At 48.4% G+C, this 15,430-nt stretch overlaps 8 protein-coding genes across 8 annotated transcripts; 5 read left to right on the plus strand and 3 right to left on the minus strand.

Moving 5' to 3' along the window:
- Positions 1-341: 341 nt before the first annotated feature.
- On the minus strand, positions 342-643 carry VTP01DRAFT_1804 (uncharacterized protein; the record flags this gene model as incomplete). Its single annotated transcript, XM_069380195.1, has 2 exons — positions 342-400; positions 469-643. The coding sequence occupies 2 exons, from the start codon at positions 641-643 to the stop codon at positions 342-344; spliced, it is 234 nt and encodes a 77-aa protein (XP_069238228.1).
- Positions 644-1,046: 403 nt separating this feature from the next.
- Positions 1,047-1,826, minus strand: VTP01DRAFT_1805 (uncharacterized protein; the record flags this gene model as incomplete). Its single annotated transcript, XM_069380196.1, has 1 exon — positions 1,047-1,826. The coding sequence occupies one exon, from the start codon at positions 1,824-1,826 to the stop codon at positions 1,047-1,049; it is 780 nt and encodes a 259-aa protein (XP_069238229.1).
- An 818-nt stretch (positions 1,827-2,644) lies between these two features.
- VTP01DRAFT_1806 (uncharacterized protein) lies at positions 2,645-4,405 on the plus strand (the record flags this gene model as incomplete). Its single annotated transcript, XM_069380197.1, has 5 exons — positions 2,645-2,770; positions 2,889-3,059; positions 3,127-3,197; positions 3,261-3,312; positions 3,380-4,405. 5 exons carry the CDS (start codon positions 2,645-2,647, stop codon positions 4,403-4,405), a joined length of 1,446 nt encoding a protein of 481 aa, XP_069238230.1.
- A 72-nt stretch (positions 4,406-4,477) lies between these two features.
- On the minus strand, positions 4,478-6,443 carry VTP01DRAFT_1807 (uncharacterized protein; the record flags this gene model as incomplete). Its single annotated transcript, XM_069380198.1, has 6 exons — positions 4,478-4,920; positions 4,989-5,178; positions 5,246-5,806; positions 5,866-6,010; positions 6,073-6,220; positions 6,287-6,443. 6 exons carry the CDS (start codon positions 6,441-6,443, stop codon positions 4,478-4,480), a joined length of 1,644 nt encoding a protein of 547 aa, XP_069238231.1.
- Positions 6,444-7,555: 1,112 nt separating this feature from the next.
- Positions 7,556-8,459, plus strand: VTP01DRAFT_1808 (uncharacterized protein; the record flags this gene model as incomplete). Its single annotated transcript, XM_069380199.1, has 3 exons — positions 7,556-7,681; positions 7,756-8,279; positions 8,336-8,459. 3 exons carry the CDS (start codon positions 7,556-7,558, stop codon positions 8,457-8,459), a joined length of 774 nt encoding a protein of 257 aa, XP_069238232.1.
- A 669-nt stretch (positions 8,460-9,128) lies between these two features.
- Positions 9,129-11,510, plus strand: VTP01DRAFT_1809 (uncharacterized protein; the record flags this gene model as incomplete). Its single annotated transcript, XM_069380200.1, has 1 exon — positions 9,129-11,510. One exon carries the CDS (start codon positions 9,129-9,131, stop codon positions 11,508-11,510), a length of 2,382 nt encoding a protein of 793 aa, XP_069238233.1.
- A 386-nt stretch (positions 11,511-11,896) lies between these two features.
- Positions 11,897-12,900, plus strand: VTP01DRAFT_1810 (uncharacterized protein; the record flags this gene model as incomplete). The annotated part of the gene is made up of 2 exons (XM_069380202.1): positions 11,897-12,464; positions 12,533-12,900. 2 exons carry the CDS (start codon positions 11,897-11,899, stop codon positions 12,898-12,900), a joined length of 936 nt encoding a protein of 311 aa, XP_069238234.1.
- A 170-nt stretch (positions 12,901-13,070) lies between these two features.
- Positions 13,071-15,356, plus strand: VTP01DRAFT_1811 (uncharacterized protein; the record flags this gene model as incomplete). Its single annotated transcript, XM_069380203.1, has 3 exons — positions 13,071-13,304; positions 13,378-13,991; positions 14,051-15,356. The coding sequence occupies 3 exons, from the start codon at positions 13,071-13,073 to the stop codon at positions 15,354-15,356; spliced, it is 2,154 nt and encodes a 717-aa protein (XP_069238235.1).
- Between the last annotated feature and the right edge of the window lie 74 nt (positions 15,357-15,430).

Consider the following 15,430-nt stretch of genomic DNA (forward strand, 5'->3'; position numbering starts at 1 on the left):
TTTGTCTTGTCTTGTCACTAACCGTACGAGAGAGAGAGAGAGAGGTTACGGACCACAAGGATCTTTCCATGCCGATTCCCAAGCTTGGCCTCTTTGCGAGGAAAAAGAATGAGTGAACCCGAGGAAACAATGCATGACGCGTCGCAAATTCGACAGTGCTGCTCAAGATTCCTTAGTATGTGATTCAACCACTAAGTGCAGAGAACCAGCATTTCATGGCATATGTGTGGACGTCTTAATTGAATCGCGTCTTGAGATTCCAAAGATATCAACACTTTGCATGCCCCTGCCTCATTATTTCTATGCACAACGATTACTGTACTGGCCCCAATATCCTGCAGTCAAGAACGCAGAAGATGATTTGGTTTCTCATAGATAATAAACATGGCGATTTCCTTCACTGAGTTTATATTTCAAACAATTATAAGGGATATGTCGGATGATTGCTAGGTGGAGGTGGGTACTGACCAGCAGGTATGGGCATCTGTGACGGTGGATAAGCACCGACGCCGCCAGCCTGCTGAGGAGATGGGAAGCTAGGTTGAGGGAACGCAGGGTTTGGTTGCGGCGACGGGTATCTTCCGCCGTAGGGCTGCTGTGGATGAGGAGGAGGATAGCTGGATGGTGCGCCAGGCTGCGGCATTGCAATGGAGTCTTGAGATGAAGCTGGATACGCAAAGCTGGGTGGAGGCGAATATGTAGGGAGATGCTACTGCCTGGTGCTACGGATACGATCCGTGTCCTTCTGAAGAGGATGGTGGCGGTGGATAGTGATGCTGTTGCAGCTGTAGTAATTGAGGCACGGACTCCCAGCGTCGAATTGAAGATGCATCTCTAAGTTTGACATGTGTATGGTATCGGAATCACAGGCCGTTACGCGGTGACAGGTTTTATCAGCTGTAATTCAATCTTCCCGACCATATCCCTATGGATCCTCCTTGTCCCTGCACTGGAACAGAATCACTGGAAGATGACACAACGGAGACGAAACGAGCTTAAAGTGTAAGACAAGTCAAGTATGTTACTGGACAAAGTAAAACAAGACTTTATTCATGGTCGCGTACAGTAACGATGATGCTAGGCACGAGTTCATCCTCGTTTCTTTCTTGGAGCTCCCATCCAGCTTCGGGATCTTGATAGGCCAAACCTCTGTCTCCGATGTTGCTGGTTGCAGGCTGCGCAAACATCCATGCAAAATCGACGGGACCAGCTGATCGTGCGACAAGCCAGTAAACCGTATTCTTCTTGAGCACGACTGGGTCTTTTGGCACCCATTCAATGACACCAAATGGATCGTCCTCTTGCTCCAAGGATTCCACGCGGACGGTAGCGGATGCGATGCACTTTGCATCATCTGGAACAGACCGCCAGAGGTCGTCACGTGTGGACGTGCAGATGGATAGTTCGGCCTTGACCTTGTTCAAATCTCTGCTGGCAACAGGAAGCTGCACGGAAGTCAGATGGACGTGTCGCCAAGGGAACAAGCGGTCCCACCAGCTTTCCTTGTTTTTGCGAGCAATACTTTCTGATGACAAAATCAAGGTAGGAGAAAAAGCGATAGCCGCAGCTCTCTCTTTAGTGACAATTTGTCCAACTAGGTCATCCATGCCTGGGAACCCAGTGTGCAAAACGACCTTGTCTTTTGTGGATTTTTCAGTCGTCGTTGTTGTCCAGAACTGAGGAAGGCGAGCAGGTGCAATGCAGTGCATCACGAGCGTGATCACCACCAGGGACCCAATGAAGCGCCGGACCCACGCCCAGCGTGAACGTGTCCCTTCTGTGACATGCTGTACTTCATAAGTGGGTATATAGTCAACTTTGCCCATTGGTTATCAAGCGACGAGTATGTGAGAGGAAAAGAAGAATGAAACGAATGCGAAACCGCAAAGGGACGAGATATTTGTATTTTCCATAGGACACATGATCACCCGGGTTGCAGCCGCTCGTTGGCTCAGTTATGCGCACTACCGTGGCGAACTGCCTAGTTACGTTTACCTGCTTTTCCACAGCTCTGGGTTGAAATTATACAGTATTCATGTCTTCTTTTCTTTCCAGATACATTCGTGCATTCATGGTATAAGATGAATTGATATACTTTCGGTCTTCATCTCCTTTGGCAATTTCTGAAGGCCATCCACTCTATCCTCGTTATATCTGAGTATCTCCACTTCCTATGGTATGTAGATCGATATACTACTCATCTCTCAAGGGTCCTTCCCGAATTCGCTTGCCCATCAAACCAAAAGGAACAAGACCTTCCGGAAAAGGTGCAGGAGACAAGCTTGCGTAACGCTACACACATTGGAGAACGTTCTTCCCGCCCTAGATCTTTTGCCACGTCGAGCAAAGATTGAGGCAAGCTGGAGTCTTGAGTAAGGTAATCAACAAGGCAAATCCGCTGGTTGTCAAATATGATGTGATTTCCCTGACAAGTCCGCGCTACCAGCGATGTCTCGAGAGAAGCAGCAGCAGCAGCAAAGCAGCAACAAAGGGTGGTGATGGTGGTGGTAGTAGTTGGTGGGCAGCGGTGGCTGGTTCCGAAATGGGACCTGAGTTGGGAAAGAAAGCAGCGCACAGAGAGTGTGTGGTGGCAACTCCTCAGTGGAGATACCATTTTTTCTCTTTCTCTCTCTCGTTTTCCACAATGACTGACGCCGCCGTTCTTACTCCTCCAAAACTCCCCCAAGGTGTCAAGAAGCCCAACGATGAGGAGCACAAGAAGGCGCTTGACGAAATCAACGCGAGGATCGACAAGCTCAAGAAACAGATGGTAAAGTGGTCGTAGTGCCATCATCTTTTAAACTGTCAGGGCACACAGGCTCGCTCGCATTGCGCGTTTGTACACTCTTACGCAAGCTTCACGATACTTATATACTCTCTGCATGTAGGATGCTGTCAAGGAAAAGATCAACAAGTTACCGCCAAAGAGTGACAATACCCGTCGAGACGAGCTGCGAGCTCAGCTTGCCGACCTCCGCGACAGACAGGCTGAAATCAAGAAGGGCAAGCGAGCTGTCTACGAGCAACTTGATGCTATCAATGACTCGATCCGTAAGAAGGTATTAGCTAAAGACGATGAAGTGGAGGTGAAGGAACAAGGAGATGGCTGACAAGTCGAAACGTTAGGTCGGCAACGTCAAGGCTTTCCAAGCCAAGGTACCTTACAAGAATGTTGCTGAAGTCGATGCTCGCATTCGGTATGTGTATACATCAGTTTTGCATCAATGTTTCTTTGCTGATCAATTAATCACTTTTTACAGCGAGTTGGAAAGTAAGATTGAAAGTGGTGTCAGACTAGTCGAAGAAAAGAAGGCAAGTAGTTGGTCAATGCGAGAGCAATGTGTGGAAAAAATTAGTTTCTTACCATTTATTACGATAGATGTTGCAAGAAATCTCCTTGCTCAAGCGCAGCCGCCAGACTGTCGAGGGATTGGACGAGCAGCAGGAAGCCATCGACAAGGAGCGTGCTATCTACAATGAACTTCGAAAGAACATTGACGATAGCGAGTCCAAGAAGCTTAGCGAGCAATACGAAAAGGTCAACGCCGAGCTCAAAAAGATTCAAAACGAGCAAGCACAGGCACGCGAAACACGAAACAAACTCTACGATGAACGAACTCGCATCAAGGGTCTTTTGGACGAAGAGTACAACAAACTTCGCTCCTTGCGTGACGAGCACCGAAAGGCGAACGATGAATATTACACCTTCCTTCGTGAATTGCGCGAATACAAGAAGGAGCTCGAGCGTCAACGCCGATTGCAACAGGAGGCTGAGAAGCGTCAAGAAGCCGCGCGCAAGGAGTTGGAGCTCGCATCTATTCCTGCTTTCGAGCACGAGATTACCCTTTGTGACAACCTTGCCAACTTTTTGCAAAGCTTCCTTGGCGGCAATACACCTGCCCAATCTGCAAACGCGAACGATGAAAAGGCGGCTGGTGGCCGTGCACCGGATGCTTCCAATGCACCTGAAGGTGTAGCACTGCTCAAAAAGTCTGAGCGTGAGGAGGACTACTTTGTAGGAAGCAACAAGAAGAAGGGTGGCAAGGGTGCAAACAAAGAAAAGAAGACCGATACTCTCAAGCTCCCGTTGGCAACCATGGAAGGTTTCTTTGAAGTTAAGGTCACCGTGCCTACCAAGATTTCTGATATCCCAAGCACATTGGAGAAGCTCAAGGAGCGCAAGGAGCAGTACCTTGCAGAGCAGCCAAAGGTGACGGAAGCGAACAAGAAGAAGGCTGAGGAGAAGATCGCAGCTATGCTCAAGGAAGAGGAAGAAAAGGCTAAAGCCAAGGCTGCCGCTGGTAATGCTAATGCTAATACTGAAAAGGAAAACAGCGAGCCCGCTGCCGATGCTGCTGAACCAACAAAAGAAACCACCACCACTGCTGCTACTGCTGAAAACTAAGAATAATACCTTTTGTATTTAATGTTCCTTTTTTTCTTGAAAATGATGCAAAAAAAGTTTAGAAAGTCATTATTAATAAGGCCGACGATGATTGCATTCTGTACGTGCGAGTTCTGACTCTGACCACGGCAGTAAATCAAATTTCTCTTCCTCTCGCTCGTCGTCAAACGCTTCCTCGTCGTCGCTGCCAGCCGTGCTGCTAGTACTAGTCGTGTTAGTAGTAGTTGAGGAAGCGTCGTCTGACGCTTTTTGCCATGCGTTTCTTTTCGGTTTGCGAGGCTCGTCGCCGAGACACGCAAACAGCTTATCCTCTTGTCGCTGTGGTACTTCGCTCGTCGGCCATCCGTCTTGCTGTTTATCTTCTTCAGACTCGAAGACCACAAACGATTTCTGCCGCTGGCGGACATTCCACTGCAGCGACTCTTGCAATGACGTGAACCAGTCGTTGCTAGGCTCTGTCCGGCACACGGTAGGTACAGGATACCTTGATGCGCGTATCTTTACGTGATCGCCCTCTAATGGCAAAAGGAAATGTTAGTAAATAATGATTATTATTTTTCAGTTTTTCTTGGGAAACATTTACGTCGTAGCTCGATCTTGTTTCTACCATCGAAGCTGCAGAAAGCTGATTTTCTGGAACTGAAAGGTATGACTATCCGTATCGTCATGTCTTCAGGCAGCAGCATCGAACGGAACGAAAGCGTGTGCGGGCATATTGGAGTGACCAAGGTCGCTCGAACTGCAGGGTGGGTCAAGGAGCCATTCGCAGACAGCTACGTACAATTGATGTTAACAGGGCATAATATTGACTGGAGAAAAGATTCGAAGGAAAAGACTTGCCGAGTATGCTGTAGAACCCGTCGGCGTCGCAATGCACAATCCGTCCGCCTGGACGGTTGTCAGGTGACGCTCGTCGCCGAACAGCTCGAGCATGGACATGTAAGAATGCGGGCCGCGGTCTATAACGATATCATTCAAGACGTGGATTGTTTCGCAAGGGACGGTGGTATAGCATGGTATATTTCTGTCCAGTTCTTGCCTTCTGGATTCAGGGATCTTTTTCGCTTCTTCCTTGAACTGCTTCCGCATCCACGCTGTTTCCATGAGCTCCCATTCTTGCGACGTATCTTCTTTGGTCCAAAGATCGCCTGTCCGCGAGCTCTGTCGAGCTTTCTGCCGGTTTGAAAGCTCGGGTCTGTATCGATAGACGGTGCAGGCTAGACGCATCCGCACTGTGTTTCGAAACCCGTCGCCTTCGAATAAATTACTTAGTGTTTCGCGGCAGCTTTCAAAGGGAAAAGGTGTAAGGAATCCGAGCGAGCCTAGGTTCATCGACATGATCGGCGGAACAATGGTTTGAAACAACCATGAAGTAAACAGCACGGTACCATCACCTCCTAACTGTCCTGGCGGGCTCAGTAAAAAAAGGCAACTGAATCCATTCGTTTAATGTACAGTACCGTGACGATAAGGTGGAACCGTGATGGATCTTGATACACGAGTTTCGGTCGCCAAAACTTTAGTTTCTCTTGGAAAACAGGGTTCATTTGGATCAATTGCTGGTATTTGAACAGTTTTGAGGTTTTGAGATGCTCATCGACATATCTAAATATTTACGCTGTCAGCGAGATATATTTACAGAACTTATTGCTACGGTCTATATTTACACTGTAAACGGATATTCTTTGCCAAACCGACGCGTTGAAATAAGCCATTCTACGAGACGTCTTGTATACCGCACTAGCCGATTGTCGCGTGCTTTGGTGATGATAATAATGGTATCCATGCTAGGATGCCACAATATTCTCGACTTGACTGTGTAGCAAAATAAATTGAGTGATGTACTGTAAACATAAGATATTTTCTCTTGCAACTGCTTACAAAGATGCTTAGCCATATCTTCGACACTGATGGCATCGACGGTGGTGGAAGCACGGCGTGGCTGTGCCTTGGCAGTGTTTGCAACCGCACTCACAGTCAGAGTGTTGTTCTCATCGAGAACTTTGTGCACCTCCTGAGGTGACGGAATTGCTTGCATTGTCTGGTTTCGTCGCGGTATCAAAAGAGAGGGAAGAAAGGCAGGTCTGAGCCGAGCTAAGCGAGCGAGTAGCCTATCCATAAAATTAAAAGACCCTTGTAAGCGGGCGAACAAACCAATGGGCATTACATGGGGACCCTTGCAAAGTCACTTTGAACTATCTCTTCAGTTACAAGTCGAATCGGGAAGCTACCAATATTTATGTACTACTTTGAACATCTGAATGATTGTAATAAATACATGTGCACCGAAATCCATTCTACAATAGATTATCAGTGTCTAGTAGTAAGCTCATTGGTTAGCAGCTGTTTCGCTAATATCTTGATACAGCACAATATTACCGAAATTTTGACTACCTTACGCAAGGCTTTACGCACCTCGTCCTTCACTCTGCTATAATCATCACCTCTCACTTATGATGTTGTCTGTCTTTTTCATCACTCATCAATCCACCAATCCACCTACCTTAGTCGCTGTCAATCGGGTTTACATGAGCCTTTTTACATGGTTACATATTACTAATGTATCAAAGTCTTCGATCATGCATACGGACATATATCGACAATGAAGTCCACGGTATCTCTCTGTCACAGGGAATGGACAACGCATATCTTTTAAAAATGCTCAGACGCAGATGGATATTACAGGCTTAGTAAATCTCGACTAAATAATGTGAAAGAGTCATTGCCTCAGACTCTCTGTAAATGTCGTCGATATGTAAGGAGATTGCCGAATATATGGTGATTTACCTCAGTATCTCATCCTGAAGTTTGAGTAATAATTCTTCTTCTCGTTCTCCTTCCACAGGCATGCTTTTCAGTCTTCCCACATTTCAGGTACGAATGCACCTTTTTGAATTCCTTTGATTGACGTGCTTATTGTATTAGCAGCACTGGATAGTAATATAGTCTAGTGTGATTTATGGCCCTTTAGCGTACGTGTCTTTTTAGCAGAACTTTCCTACGTGGTTGCGCGCTCAGTGATATGCTCGAGTAGTGCAACTCCGAATCGGGATTCGCACATGAAAAAAATGCGGGGCGACTGGACCTTGTTCATTTTTCTCAGCCCTCTTTTATTTTTCCATCACTCACTCGTTTTGAAACCAAGGAAACATGTCTGCACATAAAGAACCGCTCAACCCGTTAGCTGTTGCTAAACTTTTGGGACCCTCCACTCCAACTCTTGATCATCTCGTGCGCTTCCTCGGTACAGTGCGCGGAACTGACAAGGTGTTGATGGTAAGTGGTGGCAACAGTGCTTGTATGCATTCGATGCGACCGACTGATCAACCGTGCTTTTTCTGTTACAATAGTTTATACAATACTGGTCAAAGATTGTGATTTGGTTCTTGCAGAGAAAGAGTGGAACAAAGGTAGCCATTGCTCGCGTGCAGAACCTGGCGTCGCCTGTCAGTGATTTCCGTATCCTGTTACGATACTACGGCCTGCTACCGATGGTTCAATACATGAACTATCTTGAATACCATCCCCCGGCAACCCGCCTCGCACTCACCATTGAACGTATCCAGAACTGGTGCAATGTCATTTACTATCCGCTTGAACACATCTACTGGCTCGGCGCACACCAGGTCATTCCTCTCTCTGAAGACAAGACGAACAAAATTGGAATGTGGAGCTGCCGATTCTGGGCTGCCTACGTTGTCCTGGAATTTGGTCGCTTGTACGAGCAATACCGCAACTTGAAATCAAGAGAGACAGCCTTGCTGAAGCGCATCAAGGCTGGCGATGTGGAATCGGATGAGGATCCAGAAGCAGAAATGGCCAGCATCAAGGCTGAACGCTCTTCTCTTTTCGTTAACACCATGATCAACTCTGGGTAAGTATTTTGGGTCATCATTGAAGGTTACTCATCGCTAATGAATTGCAACTCAGCTACTTCCCACTGACACTCCACTGGTCCCTGGAACAAGGTTGTATCTCTGATGTTATGGTGGGTATCTTTGGAGGCTTCGCTTCCATTTTCCAAATATATGCTGCCTGGCGCGACACTGTGTAAATGTTCGGTAGCATTGCGCTGCAATAACGACACAGCTTCCCTTGTTTCCCTTCTTTTTTTTCCCAATCTCTTCTTCAAGAATATCCCTCCTCCTCCATTCTTCCATCCCCGGTATGGATTACGTCGCAACCATATTGTAGTAATACCATTAGAGTCTTGCGCATATGTATACTCGAGTCAACATGTACCATGCTCTTATTCGCACGCATATCTTCTGTCTTTAACATGTCACAGTGTTCTGGGAAATACGCTTGTGGCTGTCTTGCTTGCATTCTTGGGAACAAATCATCATTTATATATTACTGTTACATATTTTCAGACTACTAGATCACTCTTCGTACAACAAAAAGAGGACGTATCGGCATTGTCACAAGGATATTAAGACTGAGCAGGGTTGACCCTTTGAAATTTCAGGTGGCGTGACGTGCAAAGAGAAAGTTGTTGCAAAAGTTCCGCCTACCGGTGTTTTTTTACACAGCACAGACAAACGTTCCTGTCACGTCAGTTTTCTTGCAGTACCAAACAGCAGGCCCGGGGGGCAAGGCTAAAAAAGAGCTGTCGGTTTTCGTTCGTTCTGCATACCTCCCAGGAGCCTAACCCGATTATTCCACTCGATTGCGCGAACAGCGATTAGCGGTTACAGCTGCTGTTTGTCTCCTTTTACATTTCATGAGCTCGGCGCTTGCTATACCTGCACGTAGGGGAAGCAAGTCAGCCGCGGCTGCTGCTGCCATTTGCCGACGACGACACAGATCAACAAAACCTTTGAACCATTTGGATTTACGCCACGTGTCTTTTCCAGCAGCTAAACCTCATCCGAACAATGACATTTCGCTACTGTGGTTGTTGGCAGCCGGCTGCGTGCAACGAAAAAGCAGAGTGCTCGGTGCAACGTGCCAATCGATACAGAAACGTGGTTTGCGCGTACAGCTACGTCCAGAGGCAGTAGCGACCACCACGGAACCGTTTGACAAGGCCACGGTAAAGCAGCAAAGTTACAGCAGCAGCACCGACGGCAGCAACGACAATATTTTCCATCCGAGACACCTCGCAAAAGGAATTGATCTGGATGCACTGTTCGATTATTTAGCGCAGAATGCAGACCGACTCGGTTCGACTAAGGTGTTCAAGACACTGAGGGCGGCACTGTACAATGCTAGCGGATACGATGCTGAGAGGGCATGGCGGATCTACAAGGCAATGGAGCAACACAGTGTGACGCATATGATGAGCGCCAATCACTATGGCCACTTACTGAATATACTAAAGTACGGCAAAGACAAAAACGCGATCCCACGAATGCTATCCGTGTTAGCCGATATCCGGACAGCACACGCAGAGCATCGACTGGAATGCAGTCCTTTGCACTACTCGCAAGTTTTGTTCACTATGGGGAGGATCGGTGACTGTGCCGGTGCATGCAAAATCATCCGAGAGATGAAAGTACAAGGAATAGAAACCAGATCATCACATTACACATCTTTGGCTCTGGCAGCCAGGAACAGCGGGAATGCCGATGACGGTCAGCAAGCCGCAAAGATCATGATTGCAGCGATGGAGGACGGAATGGCGCTTGAAGGCGAAGCATGTGCAATCATGGTTTCTCTCTTGGCGCGGTCAGCGGGTCCTGCAGGCGGGATGGAATCAACGATCAAATTTCTAGAGGCAATGGAAAAGATGGACTCGAAGCAGCAGCAGCAGCAGCAAATGGAAGATACCCAATCAACTGATTTATTACCAAAATGCAATGCCCGGAATAACGAACATGTGTATACATCAATAATATCAGCTTTGGCTCGCCGAGGAGATGTAGACAAGGCAAAGCAAGTATACGACGAAATGGAATCGAACGGCGTACGGCGGACTCTGGTCACACACACAGCAATGATCGATGCCTACAGCCGGGCTGGACATTTTGAGACGGCAACGCAGATGCTCAAAAAGCTTATGCGAAACAATAACAGTAAACCTACAAGATCGCATTTTGCCATGGCGACAACCATTTTGGTCAATGCAATACGGAAAAACCGATGGGACGTTGCCAAGGATATAGAGAACAGCTGGATGACGAGATTGGAGCAGAATCCAAAGACGGCTGATGATAAATTTCGAGCTGCCATGCTGTGGGTCCAAGCGGTCTCAAGCCTAGAGAGAGCAAGAGCGTTCTTTGAAGAGCAATACCGTACCAATCCAAAATATGTCAACCGCGTCATGGTGAATCATTTGGTTATTTCATCAGGAAATAGGCGTCTGCGACAAAAGGTCCAAGAATCCTTTGGTCTCCACGATGTTGTCGAGCCAGGATCACCGATTCCTATGCGTGCCCATCACCACTATGTGGAGGCATTATTCAAGTGTCGAGACGTCCCTGCTGCATTGTCAGCCTTCATGATTATGCGCAGGCAAGGTGTTCCTGATGATATCAGCTTGGCGATGCTGATTCAAGGTCTGGTTGCAAATAATGAGAATGACCTGGCGTGGCATGTCTTCCGAACTCTCAAATTGCATGGATTCGAACCTAATTTATACGCATACACAACGATACTGCAAGTTTATGCAAAAGAGCGACCGAAGAGCGGGATTACCCGGGAGCTGATGGATATTTGGCCGGAGCTACACAGCATCTTGACTGGCAAACCAATCGCGAGCAGATCACTGGATACGGTTATTTATGATCCGTCGCAAGCATACCAAGTCTTTCGTGAGCTGACCGGGTTCAAGAAACCTAACGTATACAGTTACACGGCGCTGATCTCATGCTTTGCAAAGACCGGTCTCGCACGGGCAGTCGAAGTATTTTCGCACATGTGTGCTGACGGTATCCAGCCGACGGTGCAGACATACACGGCGCTGTTGCAGGGATGTGCCATCTTCCGCAACCCCCGCGTTGCGCTGATTGTGTTCCAGCACATGCGCGACAACGCTATAGAACCTAACAGGTTGACGTGGCACTATTTGCTCAAGGCACTCGCTCGAGGAAGAGTCGATAAAGACAAGATTGACGAGATTGGATCACTAGCGCGCAAGGATATGGCGCGAAAAATGTTGTAAATAGTTTTCTCACGTTCTCTCACTCACTTAGAATCCTTATATACACGCACCACCTTTGCATACCCTCTTTCCCACACTCGCACACACAAACACACACATCCAAAATGTAATTGATATAGTTCACAGAGAGGAAGAAGAAAAAAGAGTTGGAATCAAATGTGGCATATACATCTTACCGCGACGGGAGGAGGGCGGCGGGAGATTTAGCATCGGGACATTACCCGAGTTAATTCTCCTGTGGTCAGTAGGCTGCGGGAAAATGAAAGGAGAATAACGTTGCAGGTGTATCCGGAGCATGAAATACGGACGACCACCGTATATAAAGTTGGTGGCATCATCGTCGAGATGCTAAGTCATATCTATCTTTTGTGTACATAACATATACAATGGCACCGCAGCTTCGAGGAATCTATGTACCTATCCCTACCTTCTTCCACGACAATGAGGATCTCGATATCGAGTCTCTGGAGAAACACATAAAGTACCTGTCAAACACAGGCATTGCCGGTATTATCTTTATGGGCTCGACGGGTGAAGCAGTGCACTTGACGGACGAGGAACGCATCACGGTGATCCAAAAGGGCAGCGAATTCATCAAAAAATACGATCCCTCCATCAAGGTGCTTGCAGGCACCGGTGCCGCCTCCGCCCGACAGACCGTCAAACTGAGCAAGGACGCCAAAGAAGCCGGTGCCGAATATGCGCTCGTGCTGCCTCCGTGCTACTACAAGCCTAGCATGACCAACGAGGCGCTCGTTGCGTTTTTCGAACGCGTTGCGGATGAATCGCCTCTGCCTATTGTTATCTACAACTATCCCGGTGTAACTCAAGGCATTGATCTCGACGTCCGTGTTATTTACGAGCTCGCAAAGCATCCCAATATTGTAGGCATCAAGGGCACTGACGGAAACATTGGCAAAGTAGGATACGTTGCAAACAAGTTGACACCTCAGGGTACTGTATAAGATGATGATGACGATGATATCTTAGCTGTTAGTTACTGACGATCCCACCACCACCAGACAACTTTGCGTTGTTGGCCGGATCTGCCGACTTCTTCCTGCCGGCATTGTCTGTAGGCGCTGTCGGATTGGTTCCGGGTCTCGGCAACGTTGCACCGCGCGCATGCGTTGAGATCCAGCGTCTGTTTGACAAGGGCGACATCAAGGCCGCTACAAAGCTCCAGCAACAAGTAGTTGAAGCTGACGACGCTCTGGCCCGCTGGTTCGGTAATCCTGGTGTCAAGGCTGGCATGAACCGTGTGCTTGGATGGGGTGGTAAGCCCCGTAGCCCACTGCAACCCTTGAAGGATGACCAGGCTGAAGCTGTCGCAAATGCCGTTGGGGTTGCCATGAGCATAGAGCAGTCTTTGAAGTCATCATCGTCATAACTGTTTTGACACGTGAAGAATAAAATGCTCCTTCTGCTCCTTCTGCACCGATCAATGCATGAGCAATCTCTTTTTGCCCTAAAAAAGAAAGTGTGTGTCTCTACCCCATCATCACACCTTTTTCTTTTGTTTCCACTACACCCAATTTGCTACTACTCCACAACAATTCTATGCGCTGCACCAAGAGGTATCTGGCTCGACTCGGCCCGCTGGACGTCATATTTCTCGGTACCGTAGGTCTCGGTACCATTGCATGGATAGCTCGACGCACGCTTTCCAGTAGTGAATCGAAACGACCACCACCATTATCGGACAATGGCAAGAAAAATAAAAGCGATACAAAGCAGCATCTGTCGTCGACGACGGTGCCGGTGCGAAACTTTGTTAAAGTGATGCACGACCAAGTACGTCACTGCAAGAATTGTTGTTGGCATAATGATAGTAAATATAGCTGACAACAACAATGCAACATTGCAGGGTCGCCGCGTTATATTCTTTTATGGTTCGCAGACAGGCACAGCCGAAGACTATGCGTCGCGGCTGGCGAAAGAATGTTCGCAGCGATATGGCGTGAGCTGCATGGCCGCTGACCTCGAGCAGTTTGACCTGTCATACCTCGACGCCGTTCCCGAGGACAATCTTGTAGTTTTCGTCGTGGCGACGTACGGCGAAGGCGAGCCGACCGACAACGCCGTTGAGGCCTGGGAGTTGATCACAGGCGAAGCGCCGGACTTTTCGCAAGGCGTCCGATTAGACGGTTTACGCTACATGATATTTGGGTTGGGCAACAAGACGTACGAGCACTACAATGCTGTTTGCCGCACGCTCGATGCACGGCTGCAAGAGCTGGGTGCGACCCGCATTGGCGAGCGCGGCGAAGGCGACGACGATGCGTCCCTCGAAGAAGACTTTTTATCCTGGCAGGAAACCATGTGGCCAGCGTTTTGCACCGCATTGGGTGTGGACGAGAGCAGCGCCAAATCGGGAGGACCGCGTCAGCCAGTGTTTGACGTCAAAGAGCTCAGTGAGTACGATGAAACGAAAGTGTACCTCGGAGAACTAGCTGAATGGCTTTCAAGTACAAACGCCGAGTAAGTTTTGCGCCGTCGTTGTTTTATCAGGATGCGTGATTTATGGACGCTTTATACAGAAAAATTGTATACGATGCAAAGCGACCGTATTACGCCCCAGCAACCACGGGAGACTTGTTCCGTGACACGGACCGCCACTGTTTGCACGTGGAGATTGATATCTCAGGCACCAACTTGACGTACCAAACCGGCGATCACGTCGCGATCTGGCCAACAAACAGCGAAGCTCAAGTCGAGCGCCTGGCATCCATCCTAGGTCTTAAAGACAAGTTGGACACTGTCGTTTCTGTGGAAGCGGTTGACAGCGCCGCCGCATCTAAGAAGCATCCATTCCCTGTGCCTACAACGTACCGAGCCATTTTCCGGCACTATCTGGATATATGTGCGCCTGCGTCCCGGCAAACGCTGATGTCGCTCGTCGAATACGCACCCACAGAAGCATCCAAGGCAATGCTTCGTAAATTGGCTACCGACAAGGACGAGTATCACGAAAAAGTGAGCGATGCGGTGCGCAACCTCGCCGAAGTCCTCGAAATGTGTTGCTGTCAAGACGAACTTGCTCCAGCTGCTGGCTTTTTCAGCTCTGTACCTTTTGATTTGGTTATTGAGAGCATCCCGCGACTCCAGCCACGGTACTACTCGATCTCATCCTCTTCTTACACCCATCCACACACAGTCATCGCCACTGCTGTTACGCTAAAGTACAATCCTACACCGGACCGCACAGTGTACGGCGTTGCCACGAATTACTTGTGGAAAATACACGCTAACGCGCACGGACTTGAACTTGAACCTGGCCAGCCTGACTATAACCTCGACGGCCCTCGAGGCGTTCTTGAAGGACATAAATTACCCGTACATATCCGCAAATCACAGTTCAAACTGCCCCGCGATCCAAGCAGACCTGTTATCATGATCGGCCCTGGCACAGGCGTAGCGCCTTTCCGCGGATTCGTGCACGAGCGCGCAGCCTTGAAACGCGACGGCAAACAAACCATCGGACCGACTGTGCTCTTCTACGGATGCCGCCATCCTGACCAAGACTTTTTGTACGCTGATGAGTGGGACGCTCTCTTCGATACACTTGGTGACCACTCGCAAATTATCACCGCATTCTCGCGTTTTACTGAGCACAAGGTCTACGTTCAACACAAGCTGCAAGAGCACGGAGAGATGGTGTGGCGGCTTATCGAGCAGGGTGCGTACATTTACGTCTGCGGCGACGCAAAGAATATGGCACGCGACGTACAACACACGTTCGTGCAGCTGGCGCAGTCGGTCGGTGGCAATACTGAGAAGCAAGCACAGGATTTGATCAAGCGGTTGCGAAACACTGGGCGCTACTTGGAGGATGTCTGGTCATAGTTAACATTTATAGTTCTTTTGAGTAATTTTAAGATCTAGATCATTCTTGCCCAAAAGAGGAGGAGGAAGAGGGT

Source organism: Rhizomucor pusillus, assembly GCF_041956525.1.
Source record: "Rhizomucor pusillus strain CBS 183.67 unplaced genomic scaffold VTP01scaffold_11, whole genome shotgun sequence".
Taxonomy (NCBI): domain Eukaryota; kingdom Fungi; phylum Mucoromycota; class Mucoromycetes; order Mucorales; family Lichtheimiaceae; genus Rhizomucor; species Rhizomucor pusillus.